The 24,199-nt window shown below is 47.0% G+C and overlaps 1 protein-coding gene across 2 annotated transcripts in view; it reads right to left on the bottom strand.

Annotated features, from left to right (window-relative positions):
- Window positions 1–24,199, bottom strand: part of SPOCK1 (SPARC/osteonectin, cwcv and kazal like domains proteoglycan 1) — a 589,026-nt gene that overhangs the window by 177,286 nt on the left and 387,541 nt on the right. For both annotated transcript variants that reach the window (XM_018050345.1, XM_018050346.1), the window contains one exon: window positions 2,862–2,988. In XM_018050345.1, the coding sequence (XP_017905834.1) occupies window positions 2,862–2,988 (127 nt within the window). The remainder of the gene's footprint in view (window positions 1–2,861; window positions 2,989–24,199) is intronic.

Raw genomic sequence — 24,199 nt, 5'->3', positions numbered from 1 at the left:
GAGCTGGAGCAGGCTTTGGAGCTCTACCCAGCAGACTCTGGAAGCCATTTCTCTTTTGAGGAATCATTCTTGATTCAAAGGAGCCTTCAAAATTCTGATCCTGCCTCTCAAACAAGCTATTTATCACTACCTGTAAGCAAGCAACCTTCTCTAACACAAAAAGCCAACTTTCCTGCCCAAACTGCAGGGGGGCCCTGACCAGCAAACATTTGCAGAGACATTCCCTGGGCAACTGACAGCATTTCAAGCCACATCTGACAGGTTACGACTGCTCGTTGTAGCTCAAGGGTCACGGGGAGCTAAAAGCACTTGAAGCTCCTCCTGTGAATGAGAGACAGAGGCGAGCAGGCAGGGTGTTGCTGGAGTCTGATGTGCAATGTGCCACTTGCCCAAACAGCCCCTGATCACTCACTGACACTTCATGGCTCGTCTCCAATCACAGACGCCAGGATCAGACAGTTCACTCCAGAGCTGGAGGGAATAACTGAACAGCACAAACTGGAGCTTCACAAAGACAGACTCATTGCAAGGAGCCCCTCTCTGCCAGGGCCCCCAGGCAGGGTGTTTAGCTAAGCAGCTTGGCCCAGGGTGGGGATGGCTGATTTCTCTCAGTCACCGAGCTCTCTGGAACCCAATCACTAAAATTCGGGAAGAGCTGCACAAACTGGAATCTCACCGCTCCTTCTCAGTGGGAATCTGCAAGGGCTCCTCTCTTGTCCACGACACTGAGCACCCACTGTGTGTCCTTTGCCTGGTGAAGGCAGATGGGCATTGTTTCTGCCTCTAGGGCTACACACTCTTAAGAAAGACATGGGAAAGAAGGTGCTTACAGTAACAAGTGTCCCACAAGCTTGGCACAGCCCAGCCACCTGCTCACCTTCCTAGCTTTGACTGAAGGTCTCCTCCTGGACCATTTTCACATCCTCTGTTTCCTCCTCCCCTGTGCCTGTCCCTGTATTGTCAGAGCCACCATCAGGGCATGCTCTCAGTTCTCTGAATTCATCATCCTGCCGTAGAGCCTTGGCCCATGCTATCTTTTCTATCTAGAACATTTTTCTGGTTCCTTCAGGATCAGGGAAGCAGGGAACAGGGGAACGTGGGCATACTTAGCCAGGTTGGGCTAGGCCATCTGGCCAGGATGTTCTGGCTATGATTCTGGGTGGAGAAGCTGTAATTCACATAGCATGTCTCAGGTTGTTGGGGTGGAGGTAAGGATTACAGACAGACTCAGGTCAGGAGGAAGAACCAACATGCTTGTTTCCACTCCATCATACAGTCCCAAGCACCCAGCACAAAGCCTGGCGCGTAGGAAGGGCTCTAGCGAGACCTGCTGAAAGAACAAACGAATGAGTACCAAGCAGCAATGACGGTACTGAGCTCCTAAAGCAGATTACACAGGGCTGGGTCCAAGCGAGACAAACCTTCCGGCTTCTGCTTTGTTACATATATTCCCTTTGGAGAGAAAAACGTGAAAAACAGAGAGGATAAAAGTCTACTTTCAGTGAATAATAAGACATGACTCACATCAAGAAGAGTCAGTAGAAAAGCCTGGCACAGCCTCACTGTAATCCAAATAAGCTTCCAAGGACAGCAGAGGGGACCCCCAGCCTGTGCCATCTCCATGGTGTAAAGATCAGATGATGAGGGGGCCACAAAGAATGGAAGCCATGCACCACGTGGTGGGGAACAGACAGAGGTGGGACCAGCATAACAGCCCAAGCCCAAGGACCACACAGCAACGTGGCCACAAACGCCCAAGGAGTCAGCATCTGCGACTCTTGTCAGCCCCGAAACAAGGAGATGAAAGGAAACAAGGAGACAAGAAACAAGGAGATGAAAGTGGGACAGCTGTGGCTAGAGGAGATGCGAGGGTCAGAGCCTCACTCCTTGCCCCCCACCACGTCTCATAGAAAGTTCCTGAGACTCCTACACACAGCTCTTCACATGTAGCATTAAGGACGGTATTGACTTATATTTGTTGAATAAAAGAACAAATAGGTAAACCCTTATCAATTTCATGGTTTCTTTTTTTCTACCATTCATTAACCCAGTGAAATGTCCATTCCTAAACACAGATGGACAACCTTCACCCAAGGAGACTATTTGGAATTCCAAGAACAAAATCTCCCTCCTTCACCCCAGTGATCCCTGCCCCTCTGCCTCTAATTCCTTTTATTAGAGCCCAGATGAAAAGCTCCTCCTCTTTTCCTCATCACTCCAATAAGAATAAACAGACCCACTTTATCCCTAGTTCCTTTTTCTATGAAACCATTTTCTCTTCATCGGTTTGAGTTAAAATGACCAGTCTCCATACTAGCAAGCCCCCTCCCACTAGACTGCAAGGCCTGAAGTCCCCAGAGAAAGGAACGGCAGACCCTCTAGCCCTGGGTCTGGTGTCACACTGGGTGCATTCTAGATACACAATAAATGCTGCTTAAACATGTGTGACATCACCCACCTTCCTTTCACCTCACCATCCCTAAGACATGGTGTCCCCCTCACGGGTCCCCCTCATATCCTGGCTACCCATCAGCGAGGCTGAATGACTCACACCTTTGGAACAGTTTGCTTTCTCATCTCCTCCAGGAAGCTGGGCTAGATTCACTTCAGGATCACACACCACTCTCGGAATCACCCTTCTTCCCCTTAGCCCTTGATCGCTCCAGTCACATAGATCATAATGATTTTATCTCAGCTCTTCGGTCAAAGAGTCTATTCCTGTGGCAGCTTATCAAAGACAAGACTCCAAGTCCACCGAGATTCACAGGGTCCCATTTCTGCCCAGAGAGCCTTGTCAGAACGAGCAGACACAGAGTACTTCTTGATGACAAAAAAAAAAAAAGACAATGAAGAAAACTGACCTTGGATGTGTAGGTGTGGCCATCGGAGCCACAGACCATGGCTGACTGGGCCGCAGGGCAGGGCTTGCACTTGACCAGATTGGAAGGTCCGACCCAGTGCTTGTGGACCACTGTCCCCTTCTTTTGCCTGAGGATGAAAAAAAGAGGGCATAAGTAACTGTCGCTTCAGTTTCCAGGGGTCTTTCTCCTCCAGGTTACCTGGATAAGGGCCAAATAAAAGAGGGTTGGTCAAACAGTCCAGCGCATCCCCAAGTCCCCTGGCTAGCACCCGCACTGAGTCCAGCTCACTGACAGCAGGCAGAAGACAGCTCCAAAACCCTAGGTTTACCCACCAGATGCACAGGAGAAAGCAATGTGGCCACTAAAAATGTTGTAAACACATGACTTATTTTTTTTAATTGGAATATAATTGCTTTACGAGGTTGCACCAGTTTCTGCTGTATAGTGCAGTGAATCAGCTATAGGTCTATATATATCTCCTCCCTCTTGAACCTCCCTCCCACCTTCTCACCCCCCATGGAGCGCTGAGCTCCCTGTGCTGAAGAGACATTGACAACACACTAGAAAGATGATGAGAAGCTGACTCTGTCAGTTCCTCCAGCCCCCTGCGGAGGGGGGCAGATCGCAGGTGTCCCCACACAGCACCCAGAGCCTCAGATGCCTCCGGGGCTGATGAGCATCCTCTGGGCAGGAGGATGCACAGACGACTCAGAAAGCAGTCTAGATAGAAGCGTGTCTCCAAACACAACCAAACGGCTTTATCACAGCTGTGGGAAAGCATCTCTGGATACGTTTTAAAGCCGTTTCAGTCCAGCTTTCAATTTGCCATGCGACAGCGGCTCTGAGGTGATGTCACTTTCAGCTGCTAAAATCATCAGAATTCTACTCTTTCATTCCAGCTCCGGCATCCCCCTAGCCTAACCTTTGTCATAATGATAAATGGAGCTATTAGGATGGCTTATGTCCACGGAAAGAGCCCTGTCCTCATATCATAAACCACCAAAATCAAGGCCTGCAGTTACGGCCGCCCTTCCTCTCTTAGAGGAGCTGCCTTCCCAGCAAATCATTGGGAGCCACGTCCCCGGCCAAGCGGCCAGGGCTGGGTGGCAGACAGGCAAGTCAGGTGGGTACTGTGCCCTTGACGCACTTTGCTTGGGCCATCCTGCAAGGGGCTTAGTTGGGCTCCAGAGTCAGAAAATACAGGTCCAGCCCTCAGCTCTGCCACTTACCGTGCCATCACAGCAGGATATGTCACCCTGTAAGTCTCAGTTTCCTTATCTGTAAAGTGGGGGGTGGGGGGGAGGGCAAGGACTAGCATCTCCTTCAAGTGGATAGTATGAGGATTAAAATGGCTGATGTATGTGAATGACTCAGTACAATGCCTGGAAAAAAGGGAGCAATCAAAATGTCGTTCCCATTATTACTGTTGTTTCATGGCTGTGTTGTGTCCTACTCTTTGTGACCCTGTGGGCTTTAGCCTGCCAGGCTCCTCTGTCCACGGGATTTCCCAGGCGAGAATACTGGAGTGGTTCCCATTTCCTTCTCAAGACTGCCTTTTTTTTTTTTTTTTTTACTTTATTTTGCTTTACAATGCTGTATTGGTTTTGCCATATATTGACATGAATCAGCCACGGGTGTACATGAGTTCCCAATCCTGAACCCCCCTCCCACCTCCCACCCCATATCACCAGCCCCAAGCATCCTGTATCCTGTATCAAACATAGACTGGTGATTCATTTCTTACCTGATAGTATACATATCTCAACGCCATTCTCCCAAATCATCCCACCCTCTCCCTCTCCCACAGAGTCTGAAAGTCCGTTCTATACATCTGTGTCTCTTTTAATCCAAGGACAGAACCCACATCCCTTGCACTGGCAAAGTGAATTCTTTACCACTGAGTCATCAGGGAAGCCCATTATCAGCATTATTTGCCCCATTAGATGGAGCTGTAAGGAATGAAAGCACCATTGCCATAGAAATGTGACTTAAGTCTAAGGCCCTAGGTTTGGAGTTGGTGCTGAACTCCCCAGAACTCACGGGCCACAAGGAGTAGATCTTTTCTGCCAAGTGTAGAAGGGATCTTCAGCACCTTGGGAATTCAGGTTTGGCATCTGATGTGACCTACCCTCTTCCAAATGAAGGACAGTGAGACACAAATGGCATCCACCAACTTGGTTCTTATCCTACCTCAATCGTGTCCCAGCAATCTGTGGGAGGCAGTAAGAGGAAGGAGGTCTGCTTGGGGAATTATTGGGTTGGCCCAAAAGTTCACACGCTTATGGGAAACCCGAATGAACTTTCAGGCCGACCCAATACCTTGGCGGTTGACATCAGGAGGGTGGCCACACCATGCCCAGTGCACACCTTAGAGAAACTGGGGACCCCAGGCCAGATGGGGCCATAGGCTGAACCCATCTGAACAACGGCCTGGGAAAGGAAGTCCTACGAGGGCACCTGGGGATGCCTGGTCCAGATGGCCCATGTTACTCACAGGGACAACTAAAGCCAAGCCGGGGAAGGGTTTGCCCACCGGAAAGGATCGGTGGCTAGGTGATGGTGACAATCACATAGCCAGAGTGTCGGAGATGGCTTTCCTTCAACCCTCCTCAGACACACCTAAATGACTCACCCGAAAATTCGCTGGGGGCACCTACACGTTCACCACCAGGGCTCCTCTCTCCAATGCCTCCCTGCTTCCTCAGCAGTTACTCACCTTGTCCCTGCCTCTCTGTCTGGAATAAAAACATCTGCTGTTCACATTTCTAAACCACATGGATATGCGTCTCCTATTATCTTTAACCAAACACACTTTCTTCTTTCAAGGTGTGTTCTGGACTACGGAAAAAGGGATGGGAGGGGATGGGACTCCAAGCAGCAGACAAGCAGGCTGCTGGCACGGACTTTAATCTCGGAGTGGGTGATTCCTCCAGAAGAACACCACACATTTATCATCATTCTCACAGCAGATTGTCTGAGGCTGATAATGAATCAGCAAATACAGGCAGCAGTTCTGTGTCTGGCAGCCTCTCTCCTGGGTCAGTCCCCAGCGTGTGCGCCCACAGCCAAAGTAATTCTTGTTTTGAGTTCCCAGAAAGTGGTGATAAAGTCTAGAGAGTGGGCAGCTTTGCTGGAGCAGACTACCATGTGCAATGATGCCCCAGAGGAAGGCAGATGGCAGGAGCTTAGTCAAAGGCAGGCCAGGGAGAAGTAAATGCTGAGTCACTGGCATAAAAGAAAAGATAGAACTATCAATTAATCACCAGCCAGTAATGATGGGTCATCCCTGTCTCTGGACCTGGACTTCACCATTAAATACATTAAGTGGAGACAAAGAGATGAGGCTTTCTAGGGCTTCCTAGTGGTCTGGTGCATCAAGGATGCTCAATATAGCCTTGTTGAGTGAGTGGGTGGATTCCTGAGCGCTGACCACTGCAGTGGTTACTAGCAGTTAATCACCAAATCACAGACTATCTGAGCCTGAAAATCCCTTAAAATGAATCTAGTCTAAGGACTGTAGTTTCTAAATGAGAAATTGGACACATAAGTGAATAGCAGAAAGGAAGTGCCCAGTGTCACAAAGAGATACAGGTAAGTTACTTCATATACATTTGTCAGGTTGAAGTTCCCCTGAAATTGACTGCATTTCTCTGGGACCATTTTAATTCCCTATTTTGGCATCTATATTTTCACCATCAGGGCTCAGTCTTATCAATAAAGCCCTTCTGAAACACTGTCCCTGACTCTACACCTGTGGAGGAGGAAGCTCTCTCTCATACCCCATGCCAGGTGGTCATGGATCACGCCCAGGAGGAACCACCTCTGACCCTGGGATGCCCTGGGGACTAAGGGTACAAAGGCCAAAGCATGCTGAGTTTTCCCAGTTTTAATGAGACAAGCATACCTGTTACATTCAGACAAACCCAAGTGTTTCTTATTCCACTAGGACTCGCGAGAAAATGGCACACAAACCAGTAGTCTCTGTCCAGAGGCCAAATTACACAAAGTAATGTACAAGTAGATGTGAGCCCAAGGAAGCATAACTTCCCTGGTTATTGTGTATATATTTCAATCCCCGCAATTCAGTGCAAACCATAAAAAATAACCAACCCAGGTGAGGCAAGGGACTAAGCTTTCAGACTCTCAGATATTTCACTTCTTGAGTCAATGAAGAGTGAAATCCGATGAAGGTGTCTTGATGGCACTGCTATTCCCAATGTCACAGACATTCATCAACTGGGGCAACACAAGCAATTTAGTCTGGGAGGCAGGCTGCCAGCCCTCCCTTTGGCCTCAAAACCCTAACTCCACCCCAGTCTGGCGGGTGCTGGGGGCAGCCACGCCTCCTACCCTATTCAGTGCCCCACACAGAACATCTCAACTGACAAGGGAAGACAATCAGGAGATCACCAGCATCACTTCCTCTCTTTCGGTCAATTGCTTATCCTTAATCTTTTTTTTTTTTAAGTTTACCAAAATTCCCAGCATGTATGTATGCTTTTGAAGCAGAGTGATGATTCTTAAGGATAAATCTGATGATGCAATTCCCATGCTTAACGGCTCCATCTTCTCACCTCCTAGGGCCTGTCTGAACTTCTAGTTTTGGTGTTTAACTGACCGAGCCTATCTTCACGGGGCCACTATCTGTCCACTTCCCCTCCCCAACCCTCCACCACACACATCCATGCATATGTCAACATACCCCCATACATGCACACACACACACACACACCCCATGCACACACATTCTTGCATGTAGACATGGACACACACACACCCATGTATGCATGCACACATGTGTACATACACGCTGACCGCCAACACCAAAGATTTTTGCTCCAGCCACTCTTTGCTACTTCCCAGAGCCCACCAAAGAACTGTGCACCATCATGCGGACTTTCCCCAGATCTGAAACACGTTCATCCCCACCCACGTTTCTCCCCATCACTCCCGCCTGCCTCATAAGGCTTTCTTCAAGGCCCAGTTCAAAACTCCCCTCCCCCAGGAAGCCACCCAGGGCCCTTCCCACAGGCAGGCAGGCTGCACTTCCAGTCCAGCATGGTCCTGTGATCGCTTGCGGTCCCCAACTAGCCTGTAAGCAAGCATCTTTATTAGGCTGGATCAATGTTAAGATGCTACTATGATTCAGACAGGACCTGGGGTACACCCAAGCTAAAAGCCTTGGAGCCCATCCTGGACATTCCCTTCCCCGCCCTCACCACTTCTCCCCATCACTCAAGTCCTACTGATTCTATCCCCAGCCAGCCACATCAGCCCCTTACATATGTCATGCTAACTTGAATCTGTATGACTTGGTAAATAAGTGCTTTCTACCTATACAGCAAATGTCTGCCCCTTGTCCAAGCTTCAGATCTCCTGCTTCCCAGGGAGTTTCTTTTCCCCCTGGGAGCCCTACCCCAAGAAGAATTAACCATGTGTGTGCATCTGACAATGCTCAGTAGTTTCAGTTGTGTCTGACTCTTTGCAATGCTATGGACTGTGGTCCGCCAGGCAACTCTATCCACGAGATTCTCCAGGCAAGAACACCCAAGCGGGGAGCTGTGCCCTTCTCCAGGGGGTCTTCCTGACCCAGGGATCGAACCCATGTCTCCTGCATTGCAGGCAGATTCTTCACCAATGAGCCACCAGGGAAGCCCAGCGTTAATCATGTTCATATCCAAATGTGATGGTCACCACAGCACAAAGCAGTTCACTGTGTGTCTATCTTCCACAATGAATTGCACATTCCTCAAGGAGAGTGACTGGGCCTTAATCATATTTGTGATCCTGGGGCTTGGAAACATGGTTGACCCTTGGGACATGGGTGTGCTCAGTGAAATACATGAATTTATCAATTTGGACCTTCACAATTTTCTCCTCTTATTTCTGGAAATTATTAGCACTAACTGGAAGACAAAAATAGCATGTGGTTTAAGCAGCAAGAATAGACTGAGAAATTCTAATTCAGACTTGAAAAACAATTAGCAAAAATGTCTAAAGATAGCAGGGAAGTGAGTAGAGGGCTCTCCTGTAAATCTGAGGGCTAAGGGACTCCCCATCTTTTGGAAGTAGGTTGCCTCCAAAGCTAGGAGAGGACCTCCAAAGCACAGGTTCCAAATTCCCAACTGGTAATAATTTTCCAATTTGGGAATGAAAAATGAGAATTCTCAAGAAATCTTCAGTGTTGCTGAAATAATTTTTTCTATATTCTTTTCAATACTATATTTAAGTGTTTTTTTTTAAGCAAATAGGATATAGTAAGTTTAGTAGTATTTATAAAGAAATGTAGCTTAAAGTGAAAATTCAAATACTAGAAATTGCCAGCAAACACTGGTGGGTGGTGTTCAAATACTGTGATACTTGGACCTCCTAGCAAGTTAACAGCATGGCACAGAATCATTTGTTGACATTTGTTCTAAAGCTACTTTTTGGAACACCACTCAGAGGATTTCCATAAGCTATACTGTGCAAATACATTTATTAATATTCATTTTATTTACAAGAGCAACTCACCACTGGCAGCAGAGTGGATGATGACGGCATTATTATGAGATGAAAATAACTACAAGCAAGACAGACCAGACCATGACAGCTCTTCCCTGTCCTAGTTCCTGGTAACTGATTGACCAGTTGACCCGGTTGACCTTAACCTTCAAGTCCGCTTTTCAGCATTTCCCATTCTTGCCTCCCACTGGACCCTGCCACTCCTCACTCCGAGATCCCAACCCTCACCACTTGAGGCAGGTCCCAAACCCTGCCACTTTCCCACATGACAAGCAAGGGAATCTTTGATGACATGAGTTGTAACTCAGTATTTCATTTGACCGTGGGCAGAATAGGGTCATAATCAGGGCCCACAGTAAAGCAGTTTCAGAACAAAGACTTCCACAGTAATTTTTCCAGCAATAAATATATATGCCAGTATAAACTTCCTGATATCAATCCCAGAGGATGAAATTCAACATTGTATATCAAAAATACTTGCACAATGGAGCAGGGCTGGGGGCCACTAAGACTGTCTATAGAATTGCTGACTTTTTTCAGTTATTGAAGAAGACAAGACCACTTCATCTTACTCAATACACTGTGCATTCTAAACATGTTTGCATAACTTTTGACAGAACTGTTTTACTCTGCATATGAACAGCTGGTAAAAGAGGAAAGCAAATTCCAGATCACAAATAGTAGCAGCAACACTCCAGCTGTTTTACATGACTGCTAGACATCCCTCTAAATGCTGAGCACACTTCCCTGACTCCTCACCCACAATGACCCCCTGGTGGTAGATGCTGTCATTAACCCATTTTATAGAAGGAAAAAAAGCAGAGGTCTGCTTAACAAGTCCCAGTCCCTTCTTCTCTGACCTGTTTTTGTTCTCTCATCAAATCTCTACGGCAGACCTTTCAGCTCAGAGGCCTGGAGAACCCACCCAGGAGCCAACTCTTTCCAGTAATCACAGTGTCTGTTTGCTGGCAGCCAGGATCACTGCATCTTATTATCATGTTAATATCAAACTGCCCATTGAAAACCAAGATTGAATTTGTTTGCAAAATCAGAACTAATTGCTTCTGAAACAAGGATGGAAGATACTCAGATAGTTGATATGGTGACTATGTTGAACCAGAGACAAAATAATGAATGCTAATTAAAAGGGAAAATATGTTAACCATTGAAATAATCTGTCCTATAAAATGAAGCTATAATTTGTCCATTGTTAGGGTTATTTGAGTCATTATACTAAGTCATAAAATGACACAGGAGGAGTATAATGGCTTGTGTCATTTCAAAAGCTGCTTTGTGAGACAGACAGACTCCCACGTGAGACACGCTACCTCCTGGTATCTGTGGGCTCAGGAATCTCTTTCCCAAATGAAGAAGGTCCCAGATATAAGATCCTGTCCAGAAAGAGTTCAGGTTTCCTAATAAACAGATGCCTATTAGGGAACTGTGGGAAAAATGCCCAGTCTCTGTGGAATAAACTGTTGAGCACCTTGGAGTGTTGTAAGCACCATCAGGCACTCACATGGTGCAAACACAAGCTGTTTACAGAAGCTTAAAATTTTAAAGGGCAAATATATAATAATGAGCATAGCAGCTAAACATTTATTGAGGCCTTATTATTCTGCTGGTACTATTATTACTACCAGCAAGAGTAAGTAACATGTTCTGGGCTCTCACAATGTTCCAGGCCCTTTACATGGACTGTCACATTCACAGCTGCCAGCAGCTCCAAGGAGGAGAAGAGTGAGGGTGGAAATGGGAAGAAGCATGAGGAGTGAGCCAGGGAGACTTTGTGAGCAAAGCAGACGTACTGGATGGGAAGATGGACCCTGGTCATCAGGGGGAAGCACCTACTAATTCACTGATTCAGGCATGCACATCACTCACAGTAAGCCCTGTGTGGCTTCATTCCATCTAGCGTGGCCCAAGTAGGGAGGCTGAGCGTGTGGTATCTTCCAGGTCAAGGTTCAAATGCATCAGAAGAGACAAGCAGGTGCCAGAATCAACAGAAAGCCCTCAATGCCCCGGCATACTCCCAAGCCACCACCACATCAGCTTACTAAAGCACCTTCAAACCCATAGGAAAAGTATGTATTTTTAGTTTTTAGAGCAGAATAAGGGCCACCAAAAAGATATGTGGCTGGTATGGATGCAGTTCCAAAACCAGGAACATCTGTGTGTGTGTGTGTGAACGCCAACCTCTGGCCCGCAATTCATTTCAACTTGAGCCTCTGTGACCTGCCTTTCACCTGAGCTGTGTAATGGCCCAGGTAGCTGGAAAAGCATCTAACCTTCAAAGATGACAAGATTCAATAGCCAGAGGACAGTTTCCAAAAACATTGTATGTGCGTGTAGAAAAGAGCTGGAAATGTGTTAAGAGGGCACATACCAGGGAACACACCCTTGGCCAGGTAGAACTGAGGGTGTGAGAAAGGGAATTTCAGCTTTGTTACTCCATATGTCTAGTATTTGACTCTAGACCAGGTATTGCTGGTTTAATCTGTTCAAAATCTAAACATGGAAGGCATTTTCAGAAATTTAAAAGAAATGCATGTTGTCAAGCCTACCCCTCACTGCCAGCCCGGCATCTCTCCAGTAATGTTTGAAAAAGCCAAGGTGATTGAAACAGAAGAAAGATCTTTCAGGTGCAGGAAGGAGGGCTGAATAAAGGAGGTTCATCTGCATCAAAGCATTGGGGAATACTCAAAGATTCTAGTGAAGACCAACAGGTCAGATCTATTTGAACTAAGTTTCTACATTACTGTATTTTCAGGGCCTATTTAAGCAAAGCTATCAAAGCTGATGGTATAATTATTCCAAAGGTGGTTAGGATCCTGGAGATGGTCTGTTTACTAAACATTCATAATAAACATACTGCACTGTGCTGTGCTTAGTCACTCAGTCATGTCCAAATCTTTGTGACCCCATGGACGGTAGCCCACCAGGCTCCTCTGTCCATAGGGATTCTCCAGGCAAGAATACTGGAGTGGGTTGCCATGCCCTCCTCCAGGGGATCTTCCCAACCCAGGGATCAAACCCAGGTCTCCCGCATTGCAGGCGGATTCTTTACCGACCAACCTACCAGGGAAACACAATATACCTACTCTGTGCCAGTAACTGGGTAAAGAATTCAAAGATAATACTAGCATTGTGTTAAATGTACTTCCTAAAACACATATTACATGTAACAATTCTTTGTAAACATAATGATATTTAATTATTCTGAATGACTGAATTTATTTGGGATAGGTGTTACCTTAACTGTTTTTACTCTTACTCACATCTTGAGACAGTAAAGAGTCTCTGCCCATGGAATTCTCCAGGAAAGAATACTGGAGTGGGTTGCCATTCCCTTCTCCAGGGACTGAAACCGCATCTTCTGCTTGGCAGGCGGATTCTTTACCACTGAGCCACCAGGGAAGCCCAAAGAGTCTCACAGACTGCTGACTTGCTCAAGAAAATTTCTAACGGCAAGACATTCACTATTCATTTCAGGACCCCCATCACCACCCTCAGGCCATTCTACATTTAAGAGTGCCAGGAGCAGTTTGTGGGCCAATGGCTAAAGGCCAAAAGGAAAGGAAGTTGCCAGATTATAAACCCAGATCTCTGGTGTCCTCCCATTTCTGCACATTACTTGAATCAAGGTTTCCTTATACTTGAAACCAAACAGATAGGTCCAGGGATCCTCATCAAACCTAAACTCACAATGCCCTCAAGTGTCTCCTGACCAGATCAGGAGGATTAGCGGGTGGATGTGATTATGTAAATTCCACTAAGAGCTCAGAGACTCTGTCTGCAGTCACCTTCCATTAAGGCAACAACAAGGCATGGCCAGTGGCACCAGGGGCTGGGAGGCAGAAACAGTGGAGTTTTAATTCAGAGTTCAGCTTGCTGAAGAGCTCGGCCGCTGGGTGCACATGTGTACACACACACACAAACACACACACACTCACACACACTCACTCACTCACTCACTCACTCACTCACTCACTCACTCTTACAGGCCACAACTAAAATTGTGCCTTGTTAATGAAAAGTGCTAAGCCAGCAGTGTAATAGCAGCTGTTAGGGAAATATAAGTGAACAGTTAAGCTTCCTTTATTTCCTTAGGATAATGGATAGCAGTGTACTGTTTTAAAAATCCATTTCTCCCTAAAAGGGAACAGAAGAGAAACTGCCACTATTACCCACAGAACTTTGGCATCCCCATTTGATTTCTTGTTTGCTGGTCCAAGAAAGCAAGGTCCCTTTCTAGCCCTGAGACCTTAGAGGAAATCATCTAGCAATGGACACACTAATTGGGAAAAAAATAATCAAATGTTAAGCAAGAAGCCTAGGGCTGAGGATTTCCATTGCCTCTCTTCCTGAGCATTCCTGGATCCTCCCTCTCTGCAGGAGGGAGCAAAAGTACTGAGGGTTTTGCTACCACAGCTTCCAGCTAAGTGTGTGTGAGCTCAGGTGTGCATACGAGGCTGAGTACAGGTACCTGCAATTCTGTCACTGGCTCTGTGATGTCATCTTCGAAAATACATTCTTACATTCCTGGGAGGTGATTCATTATTATGGGACATGTGCATGAGGGAAGAAATAGCCACATGTTTTCTAGTCATCAGCAACAAAGCCCATTCTGGGAGGGCTACATATGACCTACTATAGGAAGAATAGTCAGCAAAATTAAACAGAGAAGGGTAGATGGCATTAGGGACATTGCCTCTTTAGGTCAGGCCCAGAGCTAAAGGTGAAGCTCCAATACTTTGGCCACCTGATGTGAAGAGCTGACTCACTGGAAAAGACCCTGATGCTGGGAAAGATTGAGGGCAGGAGGAGAAGGGGACGGCAGAGGATGAGATGGATGGTATCGCTGACTCAGTGGACATGAGTCTGAGCAAACTCCGGGAGACTGAAGGACAGGGAAGCCTAATGTGCTACAGTTCCTGGGGTTGCAAAGAGTCAGACATGACAGAGAGACTGAACAAGAGGAGACAGGCTGGAAGCTGATAGAGACACGGATCCAAGGAGATTCAGCTGAACACCAATAGCTGCAAACTATCAACATGACACCACTCACCACCAGTATTGCAGAATGTAAGCACAGTCACAGCTACATCATAACTTTCACTTGATCTGAAAGCTTTCTCCAAGCCAAGGTTGGAGCCCCTGACAAACTCCTCACCTCTGGAACAGCTCTCACTGGTAGGGGATTTTCTGGGTGGGGAGGCCAAGGATGGAGCCTAGTTCTCTTGGTCTTGTGCTTTCTCAACACCTTCTCCTTCCAGGTTCCTCTCACGTTTTCCCAAGGACCAGCTCCACTGCCACCCCCTCCTGGAAGATGTCTCAAACAGCCCCTTCCCTTCCCCCAAGCACGTCTGTCCCATGGCCATTGTTCCCAGTCCGTTGTTCATGCCCCATAGCCCTTTAGCACTGGCCACTTTGGACTATGCTTACTGAGGTCCCCACCTCCTCCCGCATACAGAAAAGATGCTCAAGGATGTATCGGCACAGAGAGCAGTAACCCTGTGTCCAGTGCTATTCCAGAGTAGAACCTGGACCAATGTATAGAGGTTACTAACAGAAAACCTCTGACTCAATACAAGGAAGACATCTCACACAGTGAGAACTGTCTGAGGACAGAGGTTCCATCTCAGAAGGTTGGGGATGGAGGCTCCCAGTACCACGAGAGTTCAAGCAGAGATCATCTGGAGGAAGGGGATTCTACAAAAGGCACACTCTGATTTCTGTAAGCATTCTTACATATGATGGATAATGTGGAGGCTGTTTCTATTTCTTTAATATTATAGTCAAGTACACTGAACATCCTTGAATATATACATGTATCTGTATTTGCTTACATGAGATAGGGTGTCCAAAATGGAACCAAGGGGTCAATAAGGCCAAAATACCCACCGGAAATGTTGTACCAATTTGCACTCTGCGGGAAGTATTGGTCCATTATCCCAACCCTCTGTTCTGAAGACAGCTACCAAGATTTGCAGAGTAAAGTGCTTAGATTCACCACCAAAGGTCCACAGGTAATCAGCAGAGCCATTAAAAGCAGCAAGCCAATTTCACCCCATAACATGAGGTAAAAAAAAAAAAGGCACATGGAAAAACTGCTGAAGTTAGAGAGCAAGTAGATGAGCAGGAAATCAAGTGTCACCCCAGTATGTGCCAGTCAGTTTGCAGGCACTCTGTGAGCTCACACAGGGGGCAGACAGCAGCAGCTGTGGACCAAGCCCCCTCCCTGGCACCAGGTGGACCAAGCCTTCTGGCACCAGGCTTCTCCCCAGGACAGAGGATGGACCCTCAAGACTGCTACCTGCTGTCTTCCCAAGTTTCTGACTGGCTGAGCAGGCACCTTGGGCTGGAGTACTTCTCCCCTCGCTTACTCTCAAGGACAGAAAGGGCCAGTCGCAAGGGCCAAGGAGCAGAGGCAGATCTCAGAGAGAGGAGATTCTGGAGCCTGCAAGCGTCCTGGATGAAGCAAGACAGGGAATTTAGGCCAGTCACCAAGAACCACAGTGGAGTCACAGAAAGCTATTCGGGCTTGGCCTGTGATGGCTTGCAGAGTGCATCCCCAGTGGTGCCCTTCTCCTTTTTTCTTCCTGAAGGTAGATCCAAAGGCCATTCTGTAGTCCTCAGCAAACACAGACCTCCAGCTCTGAGGGACCTAAGGGGTGGATGAGATGGATGATATCTGACCATCAACAAGGCCAAGTCTGTGGCCCCAGAGGACGGGTGAGCTTCAGATAGATCTAGTCACACAGCACAGAGAGAGGGCGGGCTGTAAGGAGGCTGCCAGCCACCAAGTCAGGGCAGGGAGCAGAGTCAGGGTACGATGCCTCACCCAAGAATAGGGCCGCTTCCACACCACAGTGATGTACAGGTTACCTCCTGGTTCCCCATGGGGTTTCACAGGCACTTCTTAGTATTTTCTGGGTGTCTAGGAATGTGGTAGGTGCTATGCAGAAAATAAACAGAAATACGATACACTCTTGCCCTCATGATATGAAGAGCCCTAGCTCAGTCGGTAAAGAATCTCCCTGCAGTGCAGGAGACCTGGGTTCAATCCCTGGGTTGGGAAGATCCCCTGGAGAAGGAAATGGCAACCCACTCCAGTATCCTTGCCTGGAAAATCTCACGGACAGAGGAGCCTGGTGGGCTGTAGTCCATGGGGTCACAAAAAGTCGGGCACGACTGAGCGACTAACACTTCCTTACTTACTAACCCTCACCTGCAGCATCACTATGCAAGTCGGCTGACCCATCAGAGCTCCTAAGTCAGTCCATCAGCTTGGCCCTGCACCTCCAGCTCCTTTTGTGACTTAACTGATTCATTCATCCATGAAGTATGGTGTGAATACCTGCAGGGTGTGAAGACCTGGAGTTACACTCCAGAGGGAACTAGATATTATGAGTAAGTGGGATGAGCATGATCAGGGTGGAGTGGGGGTAAGGGACATACTCTGCTGGCAGGGTACTCACTCACCATGACAACTGACACAACCCCCACAAGACAAACTGAAAGGCCTTGGCAGATGTGAACCACATGAGCCTGGCAAGGATCGTCACCCCACCTGCTGGGTCCTTGAGCATCTGGAGTCTCAGATGAGAAACTAACTTTCATTGAACACCTACTATGTTCCAGCATCATTTTAAAGTCATCCTCTGATGAGAAAATGCAGACTGCATGTAGGGAAGTGTCTAGAAGTCTGAGAGGCCCTTATACAGAAGATGAGCTTCGAGCAGCCTTGCCCTGGTCCCCCATCTCTGCCACATAAAGGCTGTATAGGATTGAGCAAGTCACCAAGTGTGTGAGTTAGAGTCTCCACTCACTCTTGAACTCCTAGGAAAATGGTAAATACCACTGGTGCATGCTGCCCCTTCCCTGCCTTCTACCCCGGCCCAGCCCCAACTGCAGCTGTGAGTGGCTGCTCCCTTCTTGAAATTTTAACTTTAGTTTATAGGATTCTGACCTGCTAGCCTAGACTATATGCATCTGTGTTCCTCCTCCCCTAGGCTACAAGCTCCAATGAGGGAAGCAAACACACACACACACTCAAACACACTCACACCTAGAGTCTTCCAGCTCTTCTCATATAGCACACAAACTGGCTTTAAGAATAAGAATTCAAGAAAATTCAGTCCACATTTTGTCAATTATAAAAAAACTCTGCCAGATCTTTAACAATGGTTCTTTTAAATCTTCAATTCATAAACAATTGTTGTTTTATTCTGATGCTTTCTTGAAAGCTTTTGCAATAAACTATAATTAAAAAGTAATTTAAAAACTCAGTCCATCCTAAGCTACAACACTATGTCCCTCTCTGGTGTAAAGCCACATAAAAGTTCTTTTCACACCTGGCCTGAAAGCCGACCCTGTCTATGGCCCTCAAAGCTCTGTACGCTCTGGCCCTGCCTCCCTCCCCAGGGGCTCATAGCCAGGCCCCCCTCTATCACTGCCTTTCTGCAGCCCAGGCCTCTCTCCTCTTACTTCCTCTAGGACACCAAGGCCCTTCCCCTTCTCTGAGCCAAGGCCTTTGCAAAGGCTGTTCCCCTCTCCAAGACCTCTTATTCCTGCTCTGTACCTTCTCCCCATCTGGCACCTTGCACCTTTCATCCCCTTCAACCAACCTAAAGTGACTCTCTCTTATGGTACCCTGCTGTTATCCTACTTAATACAGAGCACAATTTACATGATACTTCCTTTATACCTGTCTTTTACAGTAGACTTCAATCTCCACAAGGGAGACTGTGTCTAGTCATCACAGAATTCCAAACAGAATCTGGCAAGTGAAAAGCACCATAAATACTTGTTAAAGAAATGATCACAGACTCCAACTTCATGGAATCTGAATTAATGACCTCTAACCCATTATCACCGGGTCTTCACAGGCAGCTCAGTGGTAAAGAAACTGCCTGCCAAGCAGGAGATGTGGGTTCAATCCCTGGGTTGGGAAGATTGCCTGGGGAAGAAAATGGCAACCCACTCCAGTACTCTTGCTTAGGAAATCCCATGGACAGAGGAGCCTGGCGGGCTACCGTCCACAGGGTCGCGAGGAATGGGACACGACTGAGGGCCTGACAGCAGCAGCAGCTCACCGCTGCCAGTGTGCAGAAGCCCCTTTCCGAGAGACAGTCCTGCCAACAGGGGGACTCAAGCTCCAAAGCCCTTCATCCCCATCACCTTCACAGATACCTCACTGGTACCTGAAAAGAGAAGGACACTAGTTCCAGGCCAGAGGGGAGCCCTGTCACTTGGCCCTCCACTTGGGGATCCTCAGAGCCATGAGGTTTGAGCCAGAGCCTCCTGCCTTGCCCCCCAGTCAGCCAAGTGGGAAGCAGGGCACCCCAGCACCCCAGCTGCAGCAAGACCATGGACAAGACAGGCTGGAAGAGGGGCCTTTCTCGTCTCAGTAAGACAGCCACATTCATTTCAATGTGTACCTGTGAAAAACATCACTTAAGTGTGTGCCTTGGAAAGGTACCAAGGTCCCCAAACCAATTAACTTTCATCTCTCCTGTCCTTCTGTGCATGGAAGGCCTTGCCGACCGCCCATCCCCTCTGTGAGGAACATTAAAGACAGGACATTAGCTTGAGAACATTCTATTTAAAACAAAAGTACATCTAAAGATAGCCTCAGACACCCATCTAAATCACCCCGAGTCCATTTTCTGGCCCCAGAACCCTCATGGTCAGTGCCCCAGATGGGTCCTAGTCTGGTGCCTGATATCCATAAAGAATGTCTTTCATGGTTCATTGGTTGAATTAATCTGATGTAAAATGTCTAAACTAGAAACCTGTGAGTTGAGATCTTGATGAGTTTCGGCAGAGGAGCAAGCAGGCCACAGCAGATTTATAAATAACAAAGGCAAAGGAAAGAAGTTTAAAAAACTTAAAACAGAAGTAAGTGACAGTGGGCAAACCATTCTGATCAATTCTGTAAAAGAAGACGATGTTGTGTCCTGAGGCCACACTGACCTTGCTCCCCTGGACACAGGGCACAGCTCTCTCCAGACCCTGGAAGGTGACCAAGAACAGGCAGGCGACACACACATGCCATGAGGCTCAGGTGGCTTAAGCTTGTCTGCTGCCTCTTGTTTAAGGGCTAATATGACAACTCATACCTGTGTGCCACTCAGCACACCCTGAGCCCTGATGGAAATCACACCTCGCCACGACCTCTCCAAATTAGGCACACCTACCTCAACCTCCTTTTTTCTAATCCATCTCAATGTGATGCACGAAATGTGTTACTCTATATGACTTAGTGACTAAACCACCACCATGCATTCCTTAATATGTAAGAGGAAGCACAGCAACAGAAGCCCAGCAACTGCAGCCCAGTGTTCTGGGGCAGAGCCACAGAGCAGGGAGGTATGGTTAATGCTTTCTAACAAGGCTATGACAAACCTAGACAGCATATTAGAAAGCAGAGACATTACTTCACTGAAAAGGTCCGTGTAGTCAAAGCTATGATTTTTCTAGTAGTCATGTATGGATGTGAGAGTTGGATCATAAAGAAGGCTGAGCACCGAACAACTGATGCTTTCGAACTGTGGTGCTGGAGAAGACCCTTGAGAATCCCCTGGACAGCAAGGAGATCAAACCAGTGAATCCCAAAGGAAATCAACCCTGAATATTCATTGGAAGGACCGATGCTGAAGTTGAGGCTCTAATACTTTAGCCACCTGATGAAAAGAGCCAACTCACTAGAAAAAAGCTCTGATGCTGGGAAAGACTGAGGACAAGAGGAGAAGGGAATGACACAGAATGAAATAATTGGATGGCATCACTGACTCAATGGACATGAGTTTGAGCAAACTCCAGGAGATGGTGAAGGACAGGGAAGCCTGGCCTGCCACAGTCCAAGGGGTCACAAAGAGTTGGACACAACTTATTGATTGCAAAACAATAGAGACAGGGAAGGGATGAGAGAGTCATGCTCCATCAGTCCCTGTCGACAGCCACTCCCATCTCCACACACGCTTGGCTCACTAGCTCTCCAGCAGCCTTGCATCTGGGCATGCGTGTCTTCAGAGAATTCCACCATAACACATTCTCTATCTCCTCCAGATAGAATCAGGCTCAAAAAAAAAAAAAGAGAGCCAGAGAGAAGAGACAAGGCTCCTTTGCTTTGGATCCATTAGAAACTGAACTGCCCTCTCTAGCAGGAGGCCCTTCTGTAGCAATGCAGCCAGGAGGTGGGGATGGCAGGCTGGCAGGATGGCAGGCTGGCAGAGGGAGCTGGGGAGGATTCTCGCACGGCAGAGGATCCAGTGCCTGAGAGCTATACCCAAAAACTGCCCAGTCAGGCAGGAGACCATGAGACTGACTGAGAGGCCTCACCAAGTAGCCCTGCCCTCATCCACCCTGTCTTCTGACATAATTCTGCCTTGGCACCAGCAGTATGGTTTAAAAAAAAAAAAAAGATGAAAGGAAACCAAGGCAACATAGAGGGCAAGACATGGGTCTGGGACATTTTCCTGGCAGATGTGATTTTTCTGTATTTTTAATGTATTTATGAAACTTGCCTGGTGAATCTGCCTTCCAATGTAAAGGTCTGCCTCTCACTCCTCTCCTGGCTCCAGGAGACTATAGATTCCACACGATGAGTCTCATCTCCATTATGAATTGTTTTTGACTCTCTGCTGCTTCAGTCCTCAAGCTCATCTAATCAATACCCTCTGCTTCAGAGAGGAAAGCAAAGGTGGGGAGAAGCCAGCTGGCTTTGCATGAGTTGTTCAGTCTTGCTTAGTGAAGGCCTCAGAAGCAGCTCAGGGGTGGAGGCATATGGTACTTCTTTCCTTTGAAAAAATAGCTTGGGTTTAAAGTAATTAAATATCTCTGTTTTTAAGTGACACATAGTTTGAATGATAGTTTTTGGAAAAACCACAGAGAGGAAAAACGAATCCAGAATTACTGCTTTTGGCATAGAAAGAAGGAAACAGGGTTAATAGCCGAGCTCCCCGCCAACCCCTCTATAAGGGGAAAGAGTCAGGAGAGAAGTTCCCGGGCGTGTGTGTGGAGGGGATCTAGGATTAGGAACAGATCGACTCCTGGGCTGCAGCACTGTAGGCAAGAGCGAACTAGCCAGTGAGAGCTCACACCCGTGGCTCCGCAGCAGAGAGGGCTGTATCCCTCCATCCTGGTTCCAAATCTGTCCCTTACGGCCCTGTGCAACCAAGGGAGTTACTGACGGAAACTCAATAATCCCATCTGTAAAACGGGGAACATAATAGAGACTGACAGACCCCTTTGGGAAATCCGTAAGGGCGCTTCTGCTCAGCGAGCTGAACACAGTAGTGAGACGGGCTGGGACCGGGGCCCTTGCTGCAGTGCTTGCAGCTGGACACATCTCTCCTCCAGCAATGAAACACAAAGAAACTGCAGGGACTAAAAGTAACCCTGGGCATGTGCAGCTGGGGCACATTCTAGACGCAAAAGATACCAAGAGACCAAAAAACCCAACTGCCACTTTTGAAGTGCCTGGAGCAAAAACAGGGTGTTGGCAGTGAAAGCAGGGTACTGCACATGAGCCCTGCACACAACTACCCAAGGGCTGGGCACACCACTCCAGCCAGCCCTCTACCCAAGGGCGGGGCAGACCGCCCCAGCCAGCCCTCTACCCTGTGCCCTGCACACACCCCCACCCTCACTCCACATAAGGAACAAGCAAGGGAAACTGGTTTTTATTCTCACTCCCTTCTGCTACAGTAGGGGCCCCAGTAAAGCCTTGTCTGAGTTTCTTGTCTGGCCTCTAGCCAATTTCTATTGACTAGGGGAAGGCCAAGAACCCTGGTCAGTTAACAGTAGGTGGTCAGCAAGTGGCAGCTCTGGAACCAACCACTTTCTCTCTGTTTTCTTCAGCACCCTCAGGAAGGTATTTGCAAAACAAAGGACCACAGCAGTGGGTTTTCTGTTTAGAAAGGTGACTGATTCAGAAGTGGGCCCATACTCAAAATTCCACTGCATGTATTCCACAAATAGCCTAGAAAGAGCATCAAGCCCTCATTAGCACCCTACCTAGACAACATGGCAAACAAAGATCCCTCGAGGCTAGCATAGACCACAAGGCAATTCGTAGGCCCCTTGGAGAAAGGGTATGAGTGGCATTCATACAAAATTATAGTAAGGAATGTGGGCATGATTCCACTTTGGTTAACTGGAAACAATGCCTGGAATTGTGAAGCACCAGAAAGCCATCCAGGTACCTAGGAATCACCCGCCTTTCCACGTGGCTGTGTGTCTCCCAAACTGAGACAGACACGTGTGTGTATAATCAACCCGTTCAAAGGCCCTGTAGCAGGAGGCAGTGCTTTGCTGTAAAACAAAACTGAGATGAAATAACCGTCATCCTTTCAAACATCCTCTGAGAGCTTGGTATTTGAGGCACATCCTGTAATGTACTTCTCTCTGACCTCAGACACTTTGATTCTGCTTTTCAAGTTCACATAAAAGATAGAGAGCTCTCAGATTGGTCCACTGCACTGCCAGCCTCGACTGGATCTGAATTCTTCACTGATGCCGAGAACTCGTTGTTATTCCAGATAATTAGGAAGTAGAGATAAAGGGCTATTACGTTAGAGGGGCCTGGCCCACTGGGAAGACCAGCTGTTGGCTCCTTATTTAAAAACAGATTAGTTCCCACTGCTCCCAGAAGGCTTCCAAGGGTACACTCAGACATCGAGAGTCCCACCCTGACATCTTTCCCTGTCATTCACGATGCACGTGCAGAATTTGAGAATGCAGCTTGTCTGGAAGACTTAAAACAAATGCTTCAATTTTCCATTCTCCAAATGAAAATCAATGGCAACAGAGAGGCAAAATCAATGTTCAGCGCTCTGTAGGGAGAAGCCCTCCCCATCTCTCGCCCACCCAGAACAATAAATCAGAATGAACCATCCCACTGGCAGTGAATTCCTGAGAGCAGATCCCTCTGCAGGTAGTATGACTTTCTGTCTATTTTTTTTCATCAATCACACCCTAAGAGGGTATTCTCTTTAAGAAGAGCTGAAGAATATTTTTAAAACTTAAGTTAGAAAGAGTAACACACTGCTGTACTAAAAACTCTTCTTCCTTAAACTGATTTGCCACTAGGATCTTCAGTACCTAAGACCAGAATTTGACTTAACTGTTTCCCCAAGGTCCATTTTGCAGTATCAAACATTAAAGAATGCTCAGGCACCCCAGTGACCTACTTCCCGAAACAAACCATGACCTGCTGCCACCAATGGTTAGCTTATATCCACCACAATGCCATATAAACATAAATCATACAATTCATATTTTTTGTCCTCTGTCACTCAGCAGAATTATTAGGAGAGTCATCCATGCTGTAGCATGTATCAATAGTTTATTGTTTTTTTCATTGTTGAGTATTACTCCATTGAAATGAATATACCTCAGCTTGTTATCTGTTCACCTGTTGATGAATGTTTGGGCTGTTTCCAGCTTTCAGCTATTACAAGTAAAGCTGCTAGGAACACTTGTGAGTCAGTCTTTACATGGACATATGCTTTCATTACATATTCTAGAAACAAATCTTTTGTTGGACATATGTTTTGCAAATATTTTCTCCCAGTGTGGCTTGTCCTTTTATTAGCCTAACAGTGTCTTTTGATGATCAAAGTTTTTACTTTTGATGAAATCCAATTTGGTGATTTTCTTCTTCTTTTTTTTTCCTGGCATTTATAGTTCATGGTTTCTTTGGGCTCTGTTTAAGAAATCTTTATCAATCCCAAGGTTACTACTCTTGCTTCTTTCTAAAAGCTTTATCATCTCAGCTCTTATACTTAGGTCTATGATCCATTTCAAGTTATTTTTAGTATTGTACA

Source organism: Capra hircus, chromosome 7, assembly GCF_001704415.2.
Source record: "Capra hircus breed San Clemente chromosome 7, ASM170441v1, whole genome shotgun sequence".
NCBI classification, from domain to species: domain Eukaryota; kingdom Metazoa; phylum Chordata; class Mammalia; order Artiodactyla; family Bovidae; genus Capra; species Capra hircus.
Note: the sequence above shows the minus strand (reverse complement) of the source record. Positions and strands in the feature narration are given on the sequence as shown.